The sequence below is a fragment of the Spermophilus citellus genome (genome assembly GCF_964194105.1).
Source record: "Spermophilus citellus genome assembly, chromosome: 3".
In the NCBI taxonomy this organism is placed as follows: domain Eukaryota; kingdom Metazoa; phylum Chordata; class Mammalia; order Rodentia; family Sciuridae; genus Spermophilus; species Spermophilus citellus.
In genome coordinates, this window is record NC_138184.1 from 14,571,372 (window position 1) to 14,594,172 (window position 22,801).

The 22,801-nt window shown below is 45.4% G+C and overlaps 1 protein-coding gene across 1 annotated transcript in view; it reads right to left on the reverse strand.

Moving 5' to 3' along the window:
• LOC308644304 (uncharacterized protein) overlaps positions 1–20,646 on the reverse strand; it is a 39,874-nt gene extending 19,228 nt beyond the window's left edge. Inside the window, exon 1 of the mRNA XM_081285263.1 lies at positions 20,472–20,646. Coding sequence (XP_081141389.1) covers positions 20,472–20,474 — 3 coding nt within the window. The 5' untranslated portion in view covers positions 20,475–20,646. The remainder of the gene's footprint in view (positions 1–20,471) is intronic.
• Between the last annotated feature and the right edge of the window lie 2,155 nt (positions 20,647–22,801).

A 22,801-nucleotide genomic window follows, 5' to 3' on the forward strand; every position in this document is an offset into this window, starting at 1 on the left:
TGAAGACTGGAATAGCCATCCCAGAGATTCTAGCCCCAGACTTTATCAGTCAGCTTTGCAGGAAATCATGTTGGACATACAGCACTTGAGACAGTTCTGAGTCAACATTTCTATGACCCCCCAGCTCACAAGCAACACCTGGATGATCTGCAAACAATGTGAGGTTTGTGCTCACAATAATTCTTGTCAGGGGCCAAACCTTTCACCAGGAATCCAAACTATAGGACAAGCACCTTTTGAAGACTTGGAAGTAAACTTCACTGAACTACCATGCTCACGGGGCTATAAATAACTTTTGGGTTTTGGGTATTCCCACTCTGATTGGGTGGACGCCTTTCCCACCTGCACTGAAAAGGCTAGAGAGAGACTAGGATGCTTCTCTGTGAAATTATTCCCAGATTTGGTGTCCCAATAATTATTGGCTCAGACAATGGGCCAGCTTTTGGGCAGAAGTGATAAGATTACTGACCAAGAGTTTAAATATCAGATGAAAGTTATGTACTGCCTATAGGCTGCAGAGTTCTGGTAAAGTTCAAAGGACGAACAGGACTTTAAGGCTCAATTGGGTGAGCTGTGTCAGGAGACTCACATTGTGATGAACTCCTCCCTATTACACTGCTGAGGATTAGATCCACTCCCACTAGGAGGACTGGATTCTTTTCTTTTGAGATAATATATGGGAGCCCCCCCCCCCTTATTAGGGGACTACAGGGAGACTGAAGAGAGATAGGAAAATTAACCCTGAGTTGACAGCTTCAGGTCTTAGGGAAAACTTTACAGGTTCTCAACCAATGGGTTAGAGAGAGATTGTCAGTGAATTTGACCCAGGTGCACACTCCTTCAAGCCTGGAGATTGAGTCTGGGTCAAAAAATAAAACATACAGCCCCTAAACTTCTTTGGAGGGGCCCTTTCAATGTTATTTTATCCACCTCAACTGCAGTCAAGTTTGCAGAGACAGGTCCCTGGATTCACTACACCAGACTCAAGCCTGCAGCTGCAGACTGGGAGTGCTCTCCAGATGCTGCTACACCCTTGAAGCTGACCATCCTGAAGAAAAAGGAGCACCGAAGAAGCTTGAGGATCAGAAGGACAACAGCCCTGCTCCAGTCACTCCGGAAGCTGACTGGTCTACGCACGGCCGAAGCTTGAGGAGACTACAACCCTGTTTCAGCCACAGAGGAGGGACTGGCTGATCAATGCACGGTGAAAGATAAACTTCCCACCAGGACTAATGGACTCCTTCAACCTCTGAGATGGTTCTTACACTGGAATGCATTGCCACCCCTTGCTTCTAGGTATATACACAGTTCTCTGGTTTTTGCTACTGGTTTGATAACAGTAACTCCTACTGACTGGACTCTGGGTAACAAAATTTCACTTATATTTTTTATCTTGCTTATATAAGCTTTCTAGGATTTGTTTGGTGTTATTAGTTTGGCTTTGTTAATTCATGCTGTTTAACTTATGCTAACAAAAATGTTAGTCTATTATTTAGTTTGGTTTCCTTTGATAACCATAAGGGATTCTGCCCTTCTCCTATTCCAACCATGGAGGTCATGTGAACCATGTGTCAAGACAATCCACTATAACCAAGAGGTGGTAAAACATATATTTAGGACCTGTCCCACCAGAGGAATGCTATAGATGGATGACTGTTTGGAAAGGAAAAAGAGGTCCATTGGAAAGAAACTTGATTTAGGAGGTCACCAATCTTGGGGTGAAGGTAACTGGCCACCCCAGAGGATTATTGCCACTTATGGTCCCGCTACCTGGGCACAAAATGGCAGTTGAAATTATAAAACTCCTATTGACACATTAAACAGAATTATTCACTTACAAGCTGTACTATAAATTATTATTAATCAGACTGCCACAGCCTTTGACCTCCTAGCCACACAACAGACCAGATGCAAGGGGCTAACTATCAAAACCGCTTGGCATTAGATTACCTACTGGTTGAGGAAAAAAAATATGTGTAGAGTTCAACAGCTCAGATTGTTGCATCCAAATGGATGACAATAGACAAACAGTTAAGGATATAGCCAACAACACAAGAGAACTAGCACATGTCCTCGTTCATACCTAGAAAGGCATTAAAGTTTGGGTCCCAAACATGCTTTTGGGAGATGGTTTTCAACTCTTGGTAGATTTAAAAGCTTAACTGGTGTAATGGGATTCTGTTAACCTGTTCATTGCTCCCATGTTTGGCTCCACTGTGCATTAAAACTATTGGGTCCACTGTAGAAGCTGCTGTTGAAAGGATGACAACAACTAAGGTTTTGACATTGTATAAGACTTTAAGCCAAGATAATGGTAATGATGCTCTTAAATATAAAGGATTAAATTATGGGGAGCATCATTAAAGGGGAGAATTGAAGTGGCCACCCCCTTTCTCCACAGAAAAGCCCTCTTCACCATGGCTGATTTTAGGACTGGCAGCAAAAGAGTCCAATGTATATAAACTTCCTATTTTCATGTCGCCCTGTTTACTTGGCCACTGGCCGGGAAGATACCAGCACTCCAGGTGCTGGACGACCCCTTAATAGTTTTTCACAAACGTATCCAGTATAGTACTTTGTAGAAATGTGCAAACAAGGTCTCTGGCCCTGAGCTGGGCTTCACAGAGATGTCTACATTTTTAAGATAAGTTACAAACGGGCTCCATGGTAACAGCTGGCAGGGGGTGGAAAGAAAGGGGAAAAGAAGCTCTCCCCTTCTCAGGTGTTGTCCTTGAAGAGTTAACTTGCCTAGAACAGTAAAAGAAAAAGCTGCTTTTATGTTAACTTCGGCAGACTGTGAACTTCTGAGGCCCTCCCCTTATATGCTGGGTATAAAACACTGAAACTCCCTGAACTAGGGGTTGAGGGGATTGATTGATTATGTTGGGTGCAGAGCAGGCTGAACTGTGTTGTTTGCAGGGCAGGCTGAACAGATGTTGGCTGCAAGATAGCCCACACACTCAAACCCCTCTCTATCTGGTCCTTTATCACCTATTTGCCTCAAGTCTGAATATTCAACCCCCGCTCAAGGCTGAACACTTAACCCCCACCTTGGGCCAACAAGGCAGCTTGCAGACCCAAAGGCCCCATTAGATTGGGCTATAAAACCTCCCTCTCTCTTGCTCTCTCTCTCTTGCTCTCTTTGTCTTTCTTGTGCGCGCTCTCTGTCTCTCTCTTGCTCTCTCCCTCTCCCTCTTCATCTCTCCTCTTTTCTTCTCTTCTCTCTCTCTCTCTCTCTCTCTCTCTCTCTCTCTCTCTCTCTCTCTCCTCCTTTCTTTTCTCTTTGTTGCACTGCTGCAATAAAGACCTTTTGGTTGCTCCGAGTCTTGTGATCACTTTCCCTTCATTGGTGCCAAAACCCGGGAGAGGGTTAAAACCCACTTTTGGGTCCCTCTTCCTTCAGAAGTGCCACTCACCGGACAGTCTGAACCCATTTTCTCAACCCCAGAACTCCATCCACCACTGACCTTCGATTGGTGAGTTTCCCCTTCCTGGAATACTAAACCCAATGGTGGTGTTAGGAGGATTTGACAGTTGATTGTCTGGCAAACCTCTTTGCCCACCTGCGGGTAGGAAAACACCCCACCACAGCCTTTAAGGCTACAGTGGCCCTCAGGGACTCCTTCCTAGGGCAGAATAGACTCCTGGGTTCAAAATTATTCCCTTCCCTTCCCAGCTGGTAGTTTACCAGCATAAGCTTTGTAGGTCTCCCTCGAAGGACTGTGTAACTTCCAGGGACACATAACAGAGAACTGAACATCACACCCCACCCAGACCTTCACCGTCTCAGTGGCTCTCCTAAAATCCTAGTCCTCACACCTTCAAGACTCGGCCACCAGAGAGATGTTTACCCTCCCCCCCTTCCTCTCTCTTCCCCTGTCTCTCTCTTTCCCCTCTTTCTGGCCCTGGGAGTATCCAGCCTTTCCAGGAGGGGTCCCGAAAAGCCTTGGCCAAGGTCTCCCATGGCTCCAGCTCCGTCCAAGACGAGAGCTTTGACTGTCAGGATTCTGTGACGACCAATCTCTGCAGCTCGAACCTGCCACTAAGGCACTCCTGATTTTTGGCTCTAGTGGGGACGCCCCTTTTGCCAATAAATCAGTTTCCACTACAATGCCTCTTGGATAACCTCAAAACCCTCTCCTTGACACCAGACATCAAACCCAAAAAATTGATCAAATATAGCACCCAGGCCTGGCCCACTTATCCCTTAGACAACCAAAGCAGATGGCCCCCCTTTTGGATCCCTGGACCCCTCCATTCTAAGGGATCTCTACAATTACTGTGGGCATTCGAAAAAATGGGAAAAAGCTGCTACATCAAAGCTTTCTTCTTGCTTGTGCTCTCTGCACCTCTTGCAGACCTCTGCAAATTCTTCTAGCTTGCAAACCAACACCCACAACCACTGATCCCCAATCTCCTCCTCCTCCAGACTCCTCCACTTCTTTTGACCCTGCTGAGGAACCTCCACTCTATCACCGGGCTCAAAGAGGTCCTCACCCTCAGCCTTCTGCCCCAGCCCCTTTGCTGTCACCGCCACCTGAACAACCTGCTCTCTCCCCTCCAATTACTAGATCAAAAACCTACACCACCGCCCTTCCTCAGACCCTTGCCCCCTTGCTGAGGTAGCAGGTACTGAAGGAATCCCTCCACCCACTCACTCCTCTCTTCTCCTGTCAGCGCCTACACTAGGTCCCAGCAGGTCCTCTTACCAGCTAACCCAAAGCTCAAACAAGCTGAGGAGAGCCCTGGACCCCTATCAGAGATCTGGTGAAAATGGCCTTTAAAGCTGCTTTGTCATCACTGAAAACAGGTTACTAACAATTGTCCCTTACAGGCTTTTTGGGATACTCACTCCCATCCTCCCCTCTGCTCTCCCTGTTCTACTGCTCAAGTTTTCCTTGCTAGGGAAAATCCCAAACCCCTTTCCCATTATTCTTTCACATCTCCTTCCTCATTCTCAGATCCACAGCTGCTCTCAGCCCCGCCTTCCCGTCTTCCCCTCCTTACCCAGGCCCACAGAAAAGTCTTAACTGACCTTCTTCAGCAATATTCACCATGGCTGATTTTAGGACTTTCAGCAAAAGAATATCTACAAAAAAGTTTAATGTAGATAAACTTCCTATTTTCCTGTTGCCCTGTTTTACTTGGTCACTGGCTGGAAAAATCAGCACTTCAGGCACTGGACACCCCTTACTAGTTTTTCACAAAATATGTAAACAAGGCCTCTGGCCTTGAGCTGGGGCTTCACAGAGAAGGCTACATTTCTAAGATAAGGAGGTTACCAACTGGGCTCCATGATAACAGCTGGAGGGGGTGGGGAGGGTGGGGGGAAGAGGAGAGAAAGGAAAGAAAAAGCTCTCCCCCTCCCCCCAAGTGTCCTTGAAGGGTTAACTTGCCCAGAACAGGGGGGGAAAAAAAACTGCTTTTTATGAACTTCTGCAGACTGAACTTCTGAGCCCCTTCCCTAACATGTTGGGTGCAAAATTCTGAAACAACCTAAACTTGGGGTTCAGGGGATTAATTGATTACAACAGAAGCAGTGCCCTCTGAATTTGGCTGCAACCAAATTAAACTATTTCCCTATCTTCAGTGCTATCTTAGGTGCCTTGCCTTGTCCATCCCTACAACAGTATAATTCTATACACTTAAACATTGTTCATGTTTTCATGAAATGGTCAACAGGTGTGATTAATTGTGTGCTGCAAATAACAATATCTCTTATTAAAATGGAATAATTTGCCTAAATTCAGAAATTTACAAGGATTGTTTCAAAATATAAATAAAGAAGGAGTTAACAGATAGGAAAGAGAAATTAGAAAGTTCTAGATATGGATTTAATAGAAAGAAAATGTGTTTCTGGATAAGAGAGTCTATTAAGTAAATAAGAGGGTTTAAGCAAATGATAAAGAAGGTCTGTGTAAGTTGATTATATATGTAAGTTTTTTGAGCAAGTAATCTTGAAGGAATTAAGCATTATAACAACTATGGTTAAACAACAACTGTTATTTTGAAATATTGTAATATTAATGTTATTTCTTTAAAAGCTAAACTTGATTAATATAAAAACATCAATAATAAGTGTGGTACTATTACTCTTCTTTGTATATTAAATGCGTTCATATTTTCCAGGTATATAGGTCATTAAAATAGAAGCTTTTTTTTTTTTTTTTTTGAGAGAGAGAGAGAGAGAGAGAGAGAGAGAGAGAGAGAGAGAATTTTTTTAATATTTATTTTTTAGTTCTCGGCAGACACAACATCTTTGTTGGTATGTGGTGCTGAGGATCGAACCCGGGCCGCATGCATGCCAGGCGAGCGCGCTACCGCTTGAGCCACATCCCCAGCCCAAGATAGAAGCTTTAAAAAAAAATTATATCAATCTGGTGTTCTCCAAAAGGTTGCATGGTTATTTTACACTTATAAAAATAACATATTGGAGATTTATTTATATCATTTAATGTTCTATAACTGGACCTGTCATCAATAAGATTAATATAAAGTTCTATACACTGGGTACAATTTAAATATAATATACTGTATTACCTAGTATTCATGTGACATCAAGCAACAACATATATAAACTTTATAAAATGATATTTAGGGGCTGGGGATGTGGCTCAAGCGGTAGCGCACTCGCCTGGCATGCGTGCGGCCCGGGTTCGATCCTCTGCACCACATACAAACAAAGATGTTGTGTCCGCCGAGAACTAAAAAATAAATATTAAAAAATTCAAAAAAAAAAAATAAAATAAAATGATATTTAAAAACAAAGATCAGCTTCAATACTAGAACACTTTACCTAAGATTTACAAATCTTAGCCTTACCCGAGATAAGGCTGTGCTTCCCATCTTACTACATGTCAGAATGACTCCAAAGTAGGCCAGACTTCAGCTAAAGCCCAATACTCTTAATTTAGGGTAAAACTGACTTTGCTGGATGTTTATGATCAAGACTTAAAGTTAAATTAAAATGGCCAAGAAAACCAATATTTGGCTCTGGCCCTCTGAGTCAGTCTGAAATCCAGGGAACAGGGAACTTCTCTAAAGAGCTTTGCAACTCTGGGCCACATAACCTCCTGATCAGGGAGATTATTGAGACCACTGGAGAATGAAAAGCCAATCAGTGCACATGCTGTGAATAGGAGGGTCACTGAAGATATCCCCGATGCTTCCAAGGGAAGCCACATGGTCAAGCAAGACCAGAACCCATCCTAGCGCAAATGTCACTAGCAGAACTGAAAGACCCCAGCCCCATAACCTAAGGCCCGATTATAAAAAGTAGAAAGTATGCAGTAAACAGGTGAGCTCACCACATGACCTGTTAGAAAGGGCACCCTGACCACATCACAGGACATGCTTGAGCAAACTGGGATCATAAGCGGGAACAGGGAGGAAACACAATGTAAACCTGTGAGATTGATGAGTTTTTCGGGAACCTATAGTGAAAAACAAGTTTATCATAGTAAAAAACAAGTTTACCCTTTAAGTGACCTGTACGTTGGATTCAAAGGGACCAATGAGACACCTGTTACTGTGCTAGGCGGGAAACAACTCCTTTTTCCCTATAAAAGATCTGTACCCCAAAGCCCGGTGTGCCAGTTCACCAAAGCTTCGGCTGAGGTTTTGCTGTGCACCCGCAGGCGCCTGTGTATTAATAAACTTGCCTCTTGCTTTTGCAGCCAGTGTGACGCTAGTTCTTTTGGACGGGGGATTTGAGGGTCTGGGGGTCTTTTCAGAACTAGGAAGCTGCTCTCAAGTTCCCCCACGAGCAACCCCTATGGGAACTCAACTGACTCTTAAGGATAGATAGAAACAAAGTCAATTTTGACCAACTTGATCTTAGACACCTACCAAAAACAGTTAAGCCAAAAACACAGTCATTCCTAGGAGTAATGAAGGACAAGAACAGCTAGAAAAGAGGAGACAGCAACTAAGCCAACAGGCTCCATGGGGAATGTTCAGTCAAGTATGGCCTTGGCTCCTCCCCCTCACAGGACCCCTATTAGTTAGTCCTCTTTATATTTCTCCTAATAGGACCATGACTATTAAATTGCCTACAGAAGTTCCTCCAAGATCAGATACACAAACTCACCAGTCAGTCAATCACTACCAGCCCTGATGCCCAAGACAGAGACCTACGACTCATGACCAACTCCTCTGGCTCCAGAGACTCTGTGCCCATCTAAAACCCTCTCTAACCCCTTTTTCCAGTTTTCACAACCCCCTCTTTCACTTCCTAGGAATGAGAACTACTCTCCAGCAGGTCCACTCTGCTTATTCTGTCTGCTCTACAGTATCCCCACAAGGAAGCATCAAACCTAAACTCCCCACACTCCAGATGAGGAGCCACCACCCAGGCAAAGACTGGTAGATCAACTTCACTCACGTGCCTAGGCACAAAAAGTTCGCTACCTACTTACACTGGTTGATAGTTTTTCAGGTTGGATAGAAGCCTTCCCTACATCCAGGGAAACTGCTGACACTGTCACCTCCATCCTCATCCAGCAGATCATTCCCAGGTTCGAACTTCCCGCCTCCATCCAGTCAGACAACAGTCCGGCCTTCACTTCTCAGGTTGTTCAACCAGTCTCCAAAGGCCTCAACATCACTTGGAGGCTCCACATCTCCTACCAACCCCAATCCTTGGGTAAGGTTGAGAGGCCTAATGGCATTCTCAAGGATCATCTCACTAAACATGCTATTGAACTCAGGCTCTTCTGGCCCAATCTCCTGCCACTGGCCCTTGTAAGGGTCAGGCGAAACGTCGGAGAAAGAGACCACGAGACTAGCTTCATGCAATTGCAAGGGGGATTTACTGGATCCATTCCAGCGCGCTGGGACTCCATGCTCACTCAAGAAGGGAGAGCAGCCCGGAGCCCAGAGCAGAGGTCAAGCAGAGCTTAAGTACACTTTTTGGAGAGGGTGGGGGGCTTTGCATACATCAGAACAAATCATCATGAGGCGCGGGAAAATTGAACAACAACTCTGATACATGATTAGTCCATTCATTGGCGGGAAAAGGCTGGGCAGGGGTGATTGGTCACTTCCAAACTGGGTACACATTCAAACTGATTGGTTCGGGCCCTGTGACGAACTGCACAGGGCCCTAGGCTGAATGGCCAGTAGGGCGTTGTCTTAACTATCTCAGGAATCTGGGTGTAACAGAGGAACTTAATAGTACCTAATCTTTTACATTTTAATTCAAACTTTCCAGCTTAGAAACTTTACCCTTTCATTCCCCACTCCTTTTTCTGACTACTTTTAATCTTAAAAGTAATGAATATTGGGGAGTCTCATTTTTCATCTCTGTCAGTGGAGCATATTGCCTTCTGATTACCATGGGTTGTCCTGTGTTTCCTGGAATCATTTTTAGCATGGCCTCCATTTTAGATTTCACTCGGTATTAGACCCTGATTTATCTAACTACACTGACTACCTAACTTTAAATCTGACTTCATTCCCCCCTCTAATTTGGGAACTCCTTACTGCTGTAAGGAAGGGGGACGAAGAGGATCTCTCTGGCTTCTTCAGGCTGAAAAGGGACGGTGTGGGGCAAGCAGTTTGGAGTCCCCCTTAAAAATATCGGGTCTATCGAGTGGTCCATGCTAAAAGTCCAATTGAGAAGTAATAGGCTGGAGGGCCATTCGAGTGATAGGTGGTCTATAAGAGAAACAAGAACTCATTAGTACTGGAACCATATTGATGCAGTAATAAATGCCACAGCACAGGAATATGCCAATGAGTATAATGACCAAGACAAAGATTAACAATGTTTTTCCTCAGGCAGTACCAAGAACTAGGAGCTAAGATATTGTTTTCACAACAAAGTTGCTGAGGACATGGCTTCCATCTGAGCATGTAAATCTTTAAGGATATTTGTCACATTGTCAGAAATGTCAGGGATGTCAACACAACATTTAGGGTTACAGATGTCTTTTCCCTTAAGATATAGTCTAATAATCTAATGCCATCTGATCCTTCAAAATCCTTTGCTAGTATGACCTCTGTGTCTAATAGAGAAATCTTTAATTCTGCTACTCAGGGCTGGATAACCATACTAGCAAACATCAAGCCTACCTGCGTTGGTTAGAAATAAAGGCCTTAGACTAAAACTACTCTAGCAGTCCCTTTGACAGTTATCAGGCATTTCAGTCTAAGAATCTCTTTTGTAGCCTCCAGTCTACTTATTCATGGAAGTTACATTTAACTATTATTATCATTTAAGATGTCCAGGAACAGCTGTGCTTTGGCTTTGACTGTCTTTGCTAAGTGTTTAAGATGAAGCAAGTCAAACTGACTTCTGTTTCTTCCTATTGTTAACAGTCAGCTGAGTCTCTGGGAAGTCCTCGGGAACTTCACAGCAGCTTCTCAGTTCTGCTAGTGCCATTTGCGCTAGGATGGGTCCAGGCCTTGCTTGACCATGTGGCTTCCCTCAGAAGCATCAGGGATATCTCCCTTTTCTGATGACCCTCCTCTTCACAGCAAATGCACTGACTGGCTTCCTGTCCTCCACTGGTCTTATTAATCTCCCTGATCGGGAGGTTATGTGGCCTAGAGTTGCAGAGCCCTTTGAAGAAGTCCCCTATTCCCTGATTCAGACTGACTCAGAGGGCAAGAGCCAAATTTTTAATTTTAAAACTTAATCTTAAACATCCAGCAAAATAAGTTAACAGCCTTATATTAAGGGTGCTGAACTTTTATGTCTATCTATCCTGTAGGTGATAACTCCTTACCTTAAGTTAACCCAGGTTGTGAGTTCTTAAAGCAGTACCTCTTAAAAAAATTAACAGGCAATCCTTAGACCATCTAAAAGTAAACTTCAAAACAAAACTAACTAGGATAAAAACATATTTAGTTTACGTAATAGCTACCTTGAATTCTGGCAGAGTTATGCATTATAATCCCCTGTTTGATATCCTGGCAATCGTGACAAAAACCAACTTTTGGGCACAACTTTAAATGCACTGAAATCTGGCCTACTTCTTTCATAGTCATTTTCACATGCAGTGAGTTGGGACATAGAGCCTTATCTCAAGTAAGGCGGGGCTCTTCATAAGTCTTAAATACTATAGTTCTAAAGCTGATCTTTGCTTTTTAGACATCATTTTACAAAACTTACATAAATTGTTGCTCAAGTTCACATGAATATTAGCTAACACAACATAATATCACATCTAAAACATGAATTAAAGGAAGGCTGGAAGCTTCTAACCTCTTGTAGGAAAGTAGCAAAGCACTTTTGTGTTTTACAATAAAACCTTCACCCAGATTAGGCTCTCATTGACTTAAAAATACATTTAAATTGTATCTCAGTGTAAAAAGTAACATGGAACTTTACATAACTTATTGATAATAAGTACAGTTATAGAACACAAGTGATATAAATAAATTTCCAACATGTTTTTTTTTTCTTTGAACCTAAAATTACCATACAACTTTAGAACACCAGCTTGTAAAGCTTCTACCTTACAGACTTGTATACCTGGAAGATATGAACACATTAGTAACATCACAATTACATTGATGATTTTATGCTAACCAAGTTTGGCTTTTAAAGAAATAACATAGCATAATTCTCTAAAACAATAGCACTTGTTTAACCAGCTGCTTAATTTCTTTAAGATTACTTGCTCAAAAACTTATTTATAACCAACTTGCACAGACCTTTTTTATCATTTACTTAAACCCTCTTAATTAGACTCTCTTATCCAGAAACACATTTTCCTTCTATTAAATCCATATTTAGAACCTTCTAGTTTCTCTTTTCTATCTGTTAACCCCCTTCTGTTCACATCTTGAAACAATACTTGTAAACTTTTTAATTTAAGCAGAGTTAACATTTTATTAGGGCCTTTTTGAACACCTAGAAAAACTTATAAGCTTAATTTAAGACCTCCTTTTTTATCTGTTTACCAAATTTAAATTGAACCATTTGAATCACGTGAATCAAAGATATTTGGATCCATTTTTAATTTTTTTATGAGCGCTCCTCATCTGTTAATTGTCATATCACTGCAGGATATATGGACATACACACATACAGACATACCGACATACAACACATAACAAGAGTGTGCACACATAACAATAATAAAGGCCTCGTACTTTTTCGCAGATGAAATCTCCATTGCAATGTTTTAAAAAAAACTCCAGTTGATCAAAAAATAGAACTTATCAGAAAAACATTAACTTGTCTGTAGGATAAAAATCATGAGCTCAAAAAAACATAGAATCTAAGAAAAGGGCAAAAGTCCTTTAATCTAGTTTGAGTTCCCATAAAAAGATACCTTTACCTTTTTTTCCTTGGGCCTGAGTTCCAAGCTGCTTCTGTTTGCATATCAGCTTAAGCCCTGGCTAAAGTCTGGAAGGAGCAGGGAAAAACTGCTATTTTGAACAGATACTTTAGGCCTAAGGCATTTTAGCCATAAGTCATATTTCCAGGTTTGAATGTCGAAAATTATGATACAAATTTAAGAAGCAATTCCCAAAATTTTATATCTTTTTACACTAGAAAAACTTGCTCACATAAAACTGGAAATAGGATCTCTACCATCAGAAGAAATTTCTTTAGGACCTCTAAGCCACTTTCCTTGTTCTGAAGTTCCTAAAGTAGCATTAAGTTACATTAAATTTGCCTGAAAAATTTTAGGAAGAACCACACACTACCATGCATATCTGAAATTAAGCTTTGAAAATTCCCAAGACTGTTGCTAATTAATATCATTTCAATAAGCCAGACCAACGTTTTAATTCAACACTTTTTCCCTAAATCTTACACACAGAGAAACAGATACCAAATCATAATTTACTATCCTTGCCCAAATCAATGCACTGTATACCTAGTGAAATCTCCTTAGGCTGCCCAGTTCAAAATTGAAACTCTTTAGAAGTATCTGAAATCAAACTAAACAATTGCTTAAACCCAACTTTTAACTGCAAGATAGTGCAATGCTTTAGAAACCCATTCAGATACCAGATTGTTACAATAAAGAAATTATTTTTTAGACACACATTTAACCTAGTTTATCTTTAAGAAACAATCAGACAACCAGATAAGAATATATCCCTCCAGGTTTTGAACTCTCATTTAATTATGACTCCCATCAGTGGCACCATAGACTTTCCCACAGGTGGACCAGATGTTTTCACATAGGGGCAACTATAGGTGTAAAATCAAGGGTCTCAGTGTGACTGACTTTACTGCATTTAGGTGGAGTAATCCTTAAGTGCAGGGAAATTATGAGGAAATTTTCCCCAAAGCGAAAATGGCTCTGGCAGCTGCTGGGAATTCCTCAGTTTCCCTTTCACTTGCAAGATTAGCTCCTCCAGTTTGGTTTGACCTTAGGCACTAGGCTTTTTTTTTTTCCCTAACTTTTTAGTAGCCAGCTCCCAAAAAGCTCATCCTCTGCTTACAGTTGTTTCGAGTGCTAGGCTTCCCCAAGAAAGCTGAGTGGAGACTCAAATTTGTGACTGAAAATTTGGTTCCCATCTCTAAAGCCAATTAACACCAATTTAATAACGAGGACAGGGCTTTGAGAAAAGTCAAAGCAAGATGTCAAAGTTGTTAAATCCCCAGCAGGCATCTCTATTTGCATTCAAGCCGAAAACATCGCTTCCCTAGTCTCAGTATTTAGCCTTAGATGGAATTTATCATCCGGCCTTGGGCTGTATTTCCAAGCAGCCCGACTCTAGGAAGATCCGTTCGCTTCTTTGGCCCCGGGATTTGGTGATCACTGCAGCCGGGGAGGGCTGTAACACTGGGGGGGGGGGGGGGGTTTGGGGACCCGGTCCCTTCTACCCCCACAAGGGAGGGAGAGGGCTGGGTGCCCCCAAGCCGCTTTTTTTCTGCTCACCAGCTGGACGGAGGGGGGAGGGACGCAGTCCCCTGCGGGCTCCTACTCCAACCCCACCCGCCCCACTGTGGTGGAAATACGCCCAGTGGCAGCCGGTTGCCGGCAGAGGAGAGGGAGGAGGGGCGGTCCCCCGCCGACCTCACCCCCCCCCATTCCGTCTGCCCGTCCACCGCGCCTGCTGGAGCACCCCTCTCCCCTCTCCCCTCCCGGGAGGGGAGACGGCCAGGGGGCAGAGAGGACAGGTGGGACAGGGACAGGACAGATCCGCCATACCGCCGGGTGGAATCCTCCCAGCGGACTGCGCGGACCCCACCCATACAGGAGGAGATTCGCAGAGGTCCTGAAAGGTTAGATCACCATGATCTGGATGGCCATGAGGCCCCGGCTGAAACGGGAGGGACTCTCCTGGGGGCCATTCAACTCCGAGGGTGGGCCACTCTGAAGCGCAGGGAGACAACACAAACGTGACACAAACGTGGACACACAGTAAACGTTTAACACAAATTCAGAAGCAAAAATTAAAGACAGACAGTGAATTCAACAGAAAGAGTTGCCGGCAAAACCAGACGGGTTGGCAGTAAAATACACCGACGAGAGGGTTTATCCGCCCCTCTACCTGATGGGGAGCACCTCCGTCCCCCCGAGTCCCCCAAAGCGTCCCTTGGGGGCGTGGCCTGTGACTCCTGAGGCACGTCTGCCAGTCACCGCCAGGGGGAGCTTACGCTCTCCACTGACAGCCACACACACACACTGCCAACCCCACCCGAGGCTCTGAGAGATTATGCCCTTTGGGGACTTACGCCCACCATTGAGCCGCCAGAGACCAAACCTGAGCGATCGCACCTGAGCCAAACCTGAGCGATCGCACCTGAGCAATTTTGAAAGAAGAACAAGGGGGAGAGAAGGAGAAGAAGGAGAGGGGAGAGAGAGAGAAAGAGAGAGAGAGAGAGAAAGGCACCTTACTTACCCCCGAAGCAGTTCGTAGGTCTCCCTGTCCGGCGATGCGCAGTTCCCGGCCAATGCACCAAATGTAAGGGTCAGGCGAAACGTCGGAGAAAGAGACCACGAGACTAGCTTCATGCAATTGCAAGGGGGATTTATTGGATCCATTCCAGTGCGCTGGGACTCCATGCTCACTCAAGAAGGGAGAGCAGCCCGGAGCCCAGAGCAGAGGTCAAGCAGAGCTTAAGTACACTTTTTGGAGAGGGTGGGGGGCTTTGCATACATCAGAACAAATCATCATGAGGCGCGGGAAAATTGAACAACAACTCTGATACATGATTAGTCCATTCATTGGCGGGAAAAGGCTGGGCAGGGGTGATTGGTCACTTCCAAACTGGGTACACATTCAAACTGATTGGTTCGGGCCCTGTGACGAACTGCACAGGGCCCTAGGCTGAATGGCCAGTAGGGCGTTGTCTTAACTATCTCAGGAATCTGGGTGTAACAGAGGAACTTAATAGTACCTAATCTTTTACATTTTAATTCAAACTTTCCAGCTTAGAAACTTTACCCTTTCAGCCCTCACCTGAATTCAGGTAGCCCCAAGAGCTCCCTCAGGCCTTAGCCCCTTTGAGCTACTCTCTGGGCGCCCTTTCTTAATCAACCAAAGCTTTCCAATCACTCCTCCTCCCCTTGTGTCCTACCTGCCTAATCTCACACTTCTATGCAAACTCCTAAGAGAACATGCAGACCAGTGCCTTTCGGTTCCATTCATTGCCTCAATCCCCGCACAACCACCAACTGAATTGGACCCTCTTCAACTGGGTGACTCAGTCTTACTTCAGGAACTGCATTCTCAATCGTTGGAACCTCAATGGACAGGACCCCATACAGTCATAGTTACTACCCCAATGGTGGCCAAGCTTTTGGGCCACTCCCCCTGGTACCATGTCTCCCACCTTAAAAGGCACCTGTTCCAAATGTCCAGTCCTGGACTTCGACCACACCCACCAAACTCAAAATTTCTCGCCAACCCTCTTCTTCTTTTACTAATCATTATTCTCTCTCAAGTTTTTATCTCAAACCACAGATACCGCTTCTACATCCAAATGACATGACACCAGGATGACACCACCCACTCTCAATTTATGGGTCAAGGTGATTGCCCTTCCACTAGCTGCAATTGGGCTGTCACCCTTAACATTACTGGGTTCAACCAAGCCACCTCCAATACTTCCTAGAGTCCCTGCTACAGGACCAGTGGCTGATACCAAGAATCTCCTCCATCCAGGACTGGTTTGATGCCATCGAGGACTTGTGGCTTCAAGGAACTTTTATGGACTTTACCCCTACCACAGTAGTTGTCTGTAGCCACTGAGTGTTATTTCTGGCTGCCCTGGTGTTCTCAGACCTGTCCCCCGAACATTCCTCCACTCCCCCTTCTAGGTCCAAGGCCACCCACCATTAAGCAGGAAGTAGCCAGAGGACTTTATGCTGTCCCAGTGTCACTTAGAAAAACAAAAAGGGAGGAATGTTGGGTGCAGAGCAGGCTGAACTGTGTTGTCTGCAGGGCAGGCTGAACAGATGTTGGCTGCAAGATAGCCCATACACTCAAACCCCCCTCTATCTGGTCCTTTATCACCTGTTTGCCTCAAGTCTGAACATTCAACCCCACTCAAGGCTGAACACTTAACCCCCCACCCCTTGGGCCAACAAGGCAGCTTGCAGACCCAGAGGGCCCATTAGATTTGGGCTATAAAAACTCCCTCCTGCCAGGCCCCCCTCTCTCTTGCTCTCTTTGTCTTTCTTGTGTGCGCTCCCTGTCTCTCTCTTGCTCTTGCTCTTTCCCTCTTCATCTCTCCTCTTCTCTTTTCTTTCTCTCTCTCTCTCTCTCTCTCTCTCTCTCTCCCCTTCTTTCCTTCTTTTCTCTTTGTTGCACTGCTACAATAAAGATCTTTTGGTTGCTCCGAGTGTTGTGGTCACTTTTCTTTCAGATTACTGCAAAGGCTGTACCCTCTGAACCTGGCTGCAGCCAAATAAAACTGTTTCCTGCTGTCTTCGGTGCCTTGCCTCGTTTGTCCCTACAACAAGCTATAGCTGCTGAGTTGACCCAAGAGCTTAATCCTGATAAATAGTGATGATTAAGGAACTCTCACCTCTCAAAGACTTTTGATCTAGCACAAAGAAAACTCTTCCCATTAGTTAGATGATTCTCCTTCCTTTTAAACTATAAAAACCAGACACACACTTCTAGCTAAAACAAAATATTTATTGTAATCTCGGGAGAAGGGGGCAGGGGGAAAATTTATTGTAATCTCAAACTTATGCTCTTGACATAAGTGATTTCATTTTCTGATCTTACCCTAGGAGATACCCCACCCTTAGTGTTCCCTACCCCACTCTTAATGTTCCCTTCTAAGTCAAAGAGTTATCTACCATCTACACAAGCCATCCAGAGAAAAGCCACAAACCCACCCATATCCTGCTAGACAAAATTTAAAAAGTCCCCAGGGAGACCTGAGGTGCCAACTTCTGGGCCCAAGCAAGCAATCAATACTGCAGGCTTTGCTCTTTGATCCTGGCTATAAACCACAGCCTGAAGCTTTATGGAAACTAATATTCTTAGGAGGGGGGGGGCAAAAAAAAAAAAAGACAGGTGGGGCTCCAGAGGAAGGAGGGAAATTAGCCCAACACTAAGCCTCTCCCAGTAAATCCTTTTCCAGGAACAATGCACCCTGAGGGAATGAGACAGACTCTGAATGATGGGCCCTAAATTTTGGTCTTCTCCTATTGTCAAATTAGCCCAGAATTCCCCCACAGTAAAGAACAAACATCTGGGGAACAATAAATCCCAGGGGAAGAAGAAAAGCAATGGGTGAGATTTGGGATTTGAGTTTTCATCACTAGGGATCAGAGCTCCTATCTCCTCCCCGTAGAAATGAGTTTCAAACTTTTTATACCTGCCTTGCTGAGTTAAACTTTTAACCTGCACAACTAGTTCCCTGACTGTCCCATCCGCATGTCAGCAGTTTCCAACGATTAAACCATCCTCATTGTACCCGATAAAATTCAATTCTAACCAGAAATGAGCCCCTTGGGTGCCTGAGTGATTGAGTCCGGGAATAAACACACAGCTTTGCAGAACCTATGGAGTCTGCATTGCTCATTTTGCGATTATGCTGCCTATGGTGTCTGACCCTTTTCTCCCTGGGAAATTGAATAAAACTTTGCTTTGCACTTAGACTCTGTAAAATCTTTCACACCCCACAAACGGGGCGCCATTTAACTAAATCTAACACTTATTAAGCAAGCTTTTCTGAACTGTCTTTCCTCTTGGTCTGTGATCTTTGACCCACCCTCAGCCTGAGCAAGGTCACTCTAAAAGCAGGCTGACTTCAGAGGGAAACTGGATAGAGTGTCTAGGGTCTAAGGTCACCACCCCCTGCTCCATTCCTGTCCCACCCTGTTTCTACTCCTGTTTGCTCCTCCCTACAAAAGCAGAAATTCTTGAAGAACCCAGCCTAATTCCATTTTAAGATTGGGAGTAAAAGGAAAGTGACCATGACTCTCGGAGCAAGAGATCTTTATTGTGGTGGTGTCTGATCAATGAGAAAAGAAGAGAGAAAGAGAGCGGGGAAGGAGAGAAGAGAGAGAGGGAGACAGCAAATCGAGAGAGAGGTGGTCTTACATCCCTTTTGCTGTGTGTTTAAATCTAACAGTGTCTCTGGGTCTGCAAGCTGCTCTGTTGGCATACAGGGATTGGGTCACACAGTACTTGCCAAGGATGTCATCTTCTGCCTTCAGACAGACCAGGCAGGGGCCAGTTATGGGTGGGGGTTGAGTGTTCAGCCTTGAGGCAAACAAGCGATAAGGAACCAGATGGGTGGGGGTGCAGTGTTCAGCCCACTCTGCAGCTAACATTTATTCAACCTGTCTTGCAGCTCACAAGGAGCCATCTCACAAGGTCACGAAAAAGTTCATTTCTGTTTTACTGTAAAATATAAGATTTCTATTTGGCCTGACCATATTTTGATGTTTAAACTAGTTTGGAATTCCTGCCCATGCTTTGAACTCATCCATGCCAGGCTCTTCCCAACCAAATAACAACCCTCCCTGAAAATTCAGTGGCTCCTCATTAATTCTGATGTTGGAATCTGAATTTACTCCCTACCTTGAAATGTTAAGGAGTGTAGATCATTAATCTGCTATCTGCCCTTGCATTGCTCTTGCCAGAACCCTGTTAGCTCTAAGTTCCCAAGACACCCGCCTTTGTAACTAATTGTGCTATAATAAAAACCCTGCTCTTATGCCAGACTGGCTTTTGGGTGAGGCAGATGATCAGCCTCTTTATTTTGGTTTAAAGTTCTTTGTCTGATCATGGAGATCCCTGCAGGTCCAGGGGTTGGGGCTTCCCCTTGTTATGGACCAGGCTATATGGGCAATGACCAAACAGACTCCATTTTACCCTGAGACTCCATATCATGTAAGAAATGCTTCTGCCATGGGAAAGCCCCACCTCGGTACCCATTAACAGTTACCTAGCATAGCATACATGGCAACGAAAAATGGCAATTCTTATACAATGCAAAATTGTTCTCTCTTTGGGTCCCATGTTTCTTGGGCAATGACTGTCTAGACGTTAGCAACCATTCTCTAACTTGTACCCAACTAGGGTCATTTTGACCCACTTCCCTTCTTCTTGCTTTCTGCTATGCCAACCTGGAAAGTCCCATGGGAAATACCAATGTACACACACTGCATTGTCCCGCTAACTGCCCAATTCAGCTTCTGTACCTGCTTGCTCACAGCTATGTCAACCCTGATGTGGGTTTTGCAGTTTTTGCCTTTAAATATCCTAAAATGCTCAGGCCGGTGACTGTTCCTTGCAGAGACAGTTAGGGGTCCTGCCTGGAGCAGTCACCAGCCTAACGGCTATAAGACTCTTCAATTTGGACAAAACTGGGACTTGGTGTGTTTTCTGAGCGACCTGCCCCACAACACCCTACTGCCATACGCCTTCCAAATAAAGTCAAGTCCCACCTCAAACAGCATTTCGTTTATGTAAAACGATGACTAGAAAAAAAAAAATCAGAGGATGGTAACAGTCATGTTAGGAAGGCTCACGGGATGTGGAACGTCCACACGCCCATACCCTTTGCAAACAGTTTGGCAAAGTAGGAAATGCAGGCGCCCTGGGCTGGGGGCTGGGGGCAGGTCGTAGAGTTTGGACGAAGCTTACCTTGAACCTGCAAGATCAAAGGAAAACCAACCACCACTAAAGAGAAAGGCGGGCTGGGGACCCCACAGGTCCAAGCTCCGCAGAGTCGCGGTCCCACGGACTCTCCCGCCCGCCGGCGCCCAGCCTGGGGAGACACGGGGCAGAGCAGCCCAGAGGAGGCTGCAGGACCCGCCTGCAACGCGACCCGGCGCCGCGACCCGCCTGCCCGCCCCACAGCACCCGGCGAGCGGGGGCCAAGCGGCTCCGGCGGAGGACTCTGGCTGCAGCCCCAGGGCTGCCACCCGGAGGCTGGGTCCCGCCACAGTCGGTTTCACGTGGAACTGCATTTTCCTCCCTTAGCAGTCTCAAGGTGGTCCTGAGCTTGGGCTCACTGGCCTCAGCCCTTTGTCCCACACCCCACTCCAGGTGACTGACCATCTCAATCTGGCCAGCACTCTCACCATCTCCTGACTCCTGCAGTGTCCAGGTGTCTTCCCTGTGGCTTCCGGCGGAGGTGGAGGTCAAGGAGCAATCGGAGGTGAACCACCAGGGGCTCAGCAATGAGCAGGGATCCCGCAGGTGGCAGCGCCAGACAGCACCACCTTGGCACCGCTTCCGAGCTTCGGCAGCCTCAGACTGGCGCTGCTCCTGGAACTCTCCCAGCAGCCTGAAGCAGCGTCTGATTGGCTACGGTGCAGGGCCCGCCCCCCTGGAGCCTGAGTGACAGAAGGGATCGCCTATCTGTCTCAGTAATGGCAGGATTCCAGCCCGAGCACTTTACAGCCCAGATTCCCTCCCCTGGGGGACGTTTGCCTTTGAGGACTTCCACCTAGTGGTCACCTGTTTCTTCCTCCTGTTAAAGGGGACCGCTAAGCCTGTGAGCATAACTGAAAGAACCAACAAGGCTCCTGTGGGAGAAAAATGCCCCTTTATTGAGGAACAGCTCTGCATATTTACAGAGCCAGGGGTGGTTTGACAGTTATGACAGTTTAACGGTTAACCGGTTTGACAGTTGGCACAGGGTGCTTTGTGACTGGTGAGTTAGGATCATGTGAATCAGCAGGGCTCACCATTGGACGTCTCTTCTGGGGGTGGGGAAGTTAGTCTTTGGAGCAGGTGACTCCCCAAAATAACCATGGGTTAATTTAGAAGCCAAGTCAAAGAATCCCATTCTGCCCAGAGCCTCACCCTGCTCCCCCCCCCCTTCCTGCAAGAGCCCACTTACATAGAAGCTGGCACCCCCACCCACCTGCACCCTAATCATAATGCTCACAGACCTTAACCTACTTTCTGAGTATGTACGGGGGCTGCCAGTTCTGACAACTTGGTGGCAATATGTTGGCTCCTCCTGCCCCCTCCACTTGGTGGTCCTTTAGGGAGAGTCGCCTCTGAACCTAATTCAAACAAGAGAGAGCTTTATTTACCTGGCCAGGGACTGTCTCCCACCCTTAGAGACTGATGCTCTGTGGGAGAAGAGTAAATTTCCTGGCTTGTGTCTTGGGAATTTAAGGATGAAAAAAATAACACAGTCCAGGGGCTTTTCTCAGCATCATGCAAGTAAGGAAGTTACAGAAGCTTTAAAAAAAAAAAAAAAAAGGCATTTAGCTTAATCTCGTCTCCAGTCCCAACAAGTGTTAGACAACTGTATCCTGAGTTTTAGCTGAGGGCCGGTGATAATCTATTTTAAAGTCATGAAGACCCATAAATGTACTCAAACCCACAGGTGTAGCTCACCAGGACCACCACTGTATCCTGAGTTGATTGCATTCTGTGGGGTACAAAGTACAGCAAAACAGCTTTCATTTCAGTTTCTCAGAAACAGCTCTTGTAACAGTTTCTAGAGAAGGCAGCAAAATGGAGTCTTAGGCGCCTCTGTGACAGTTGTTGCTTTATAATTGTCTTATCTCACCAAAATCTTATATCTGTGATCCATATTTTTTTTTACTAATCTATAACCTCTAACTTAGACTCTTACTGATTTTATTGATTACTTTACACCACAACAGTTCTTGAGGTTTTGAAGCTTACTCTCCACCTGCAATCGCAAAGGCTAAACGCCCCCCATGCATAACCTAGATTCTGACTTAAAGTTGACTCCAAAGAAATCTGCTGCTTTCTCTCTTCGCAGAGGCAGCCCGTCAGATTCCTGACAATAGACGTGCTTCTGCTTGGCCTTGGTGTGTCCAAGGGATCAGTCCTGAGTCCAGTTTCCTTTCAGATCACTGTTAGGTCGGTGGCAGCCCGAGTGGAAAAGAAACATCAATCAGGCGCCAACAGAAAGGCCTATCAATCAGCGGGATCTCCTGACTAAGGCCTGTCAATCATCAGGACCCCCTGGCCAATCCTGGAGTTCAGCCAAGCCCCCCCCCCCCACCAACTCCAGCAGGACAAGGGACTCCAAAAACACCTTTTCCTGTCCCAAGCCCTTCCCTTCCTGCTGTAAGCCCCATAAAAGTCCAGTCCCGTGGAGCTTCCACGCAGTGTCTCCTCAGACCCTTCTCCTGTCCACTCGGTGGCCTGGGAGTGGCCTTTTCAAATCTGCCTCCTTTGGTCGCTGCCCGCCTGGCCTGATCTTACAATCACAATCAGGAATTCCAGACTCAAGTGTCCCCTGGAGACACTGCATGAACGCAGAAAAGGAGAGGTGCCTGGGGCAGGCCCGGCTTCCTGCTGGATGGCTCCCTGGTGAAGAGGAAACTGTAGAGGAAGAACCAGAGGAAGCAAAGAGGGATCGAGGATGTGTGCTCATGCACACAAAGTGTAAAGTTTTGCTGTGCTTAGCTAAACAATG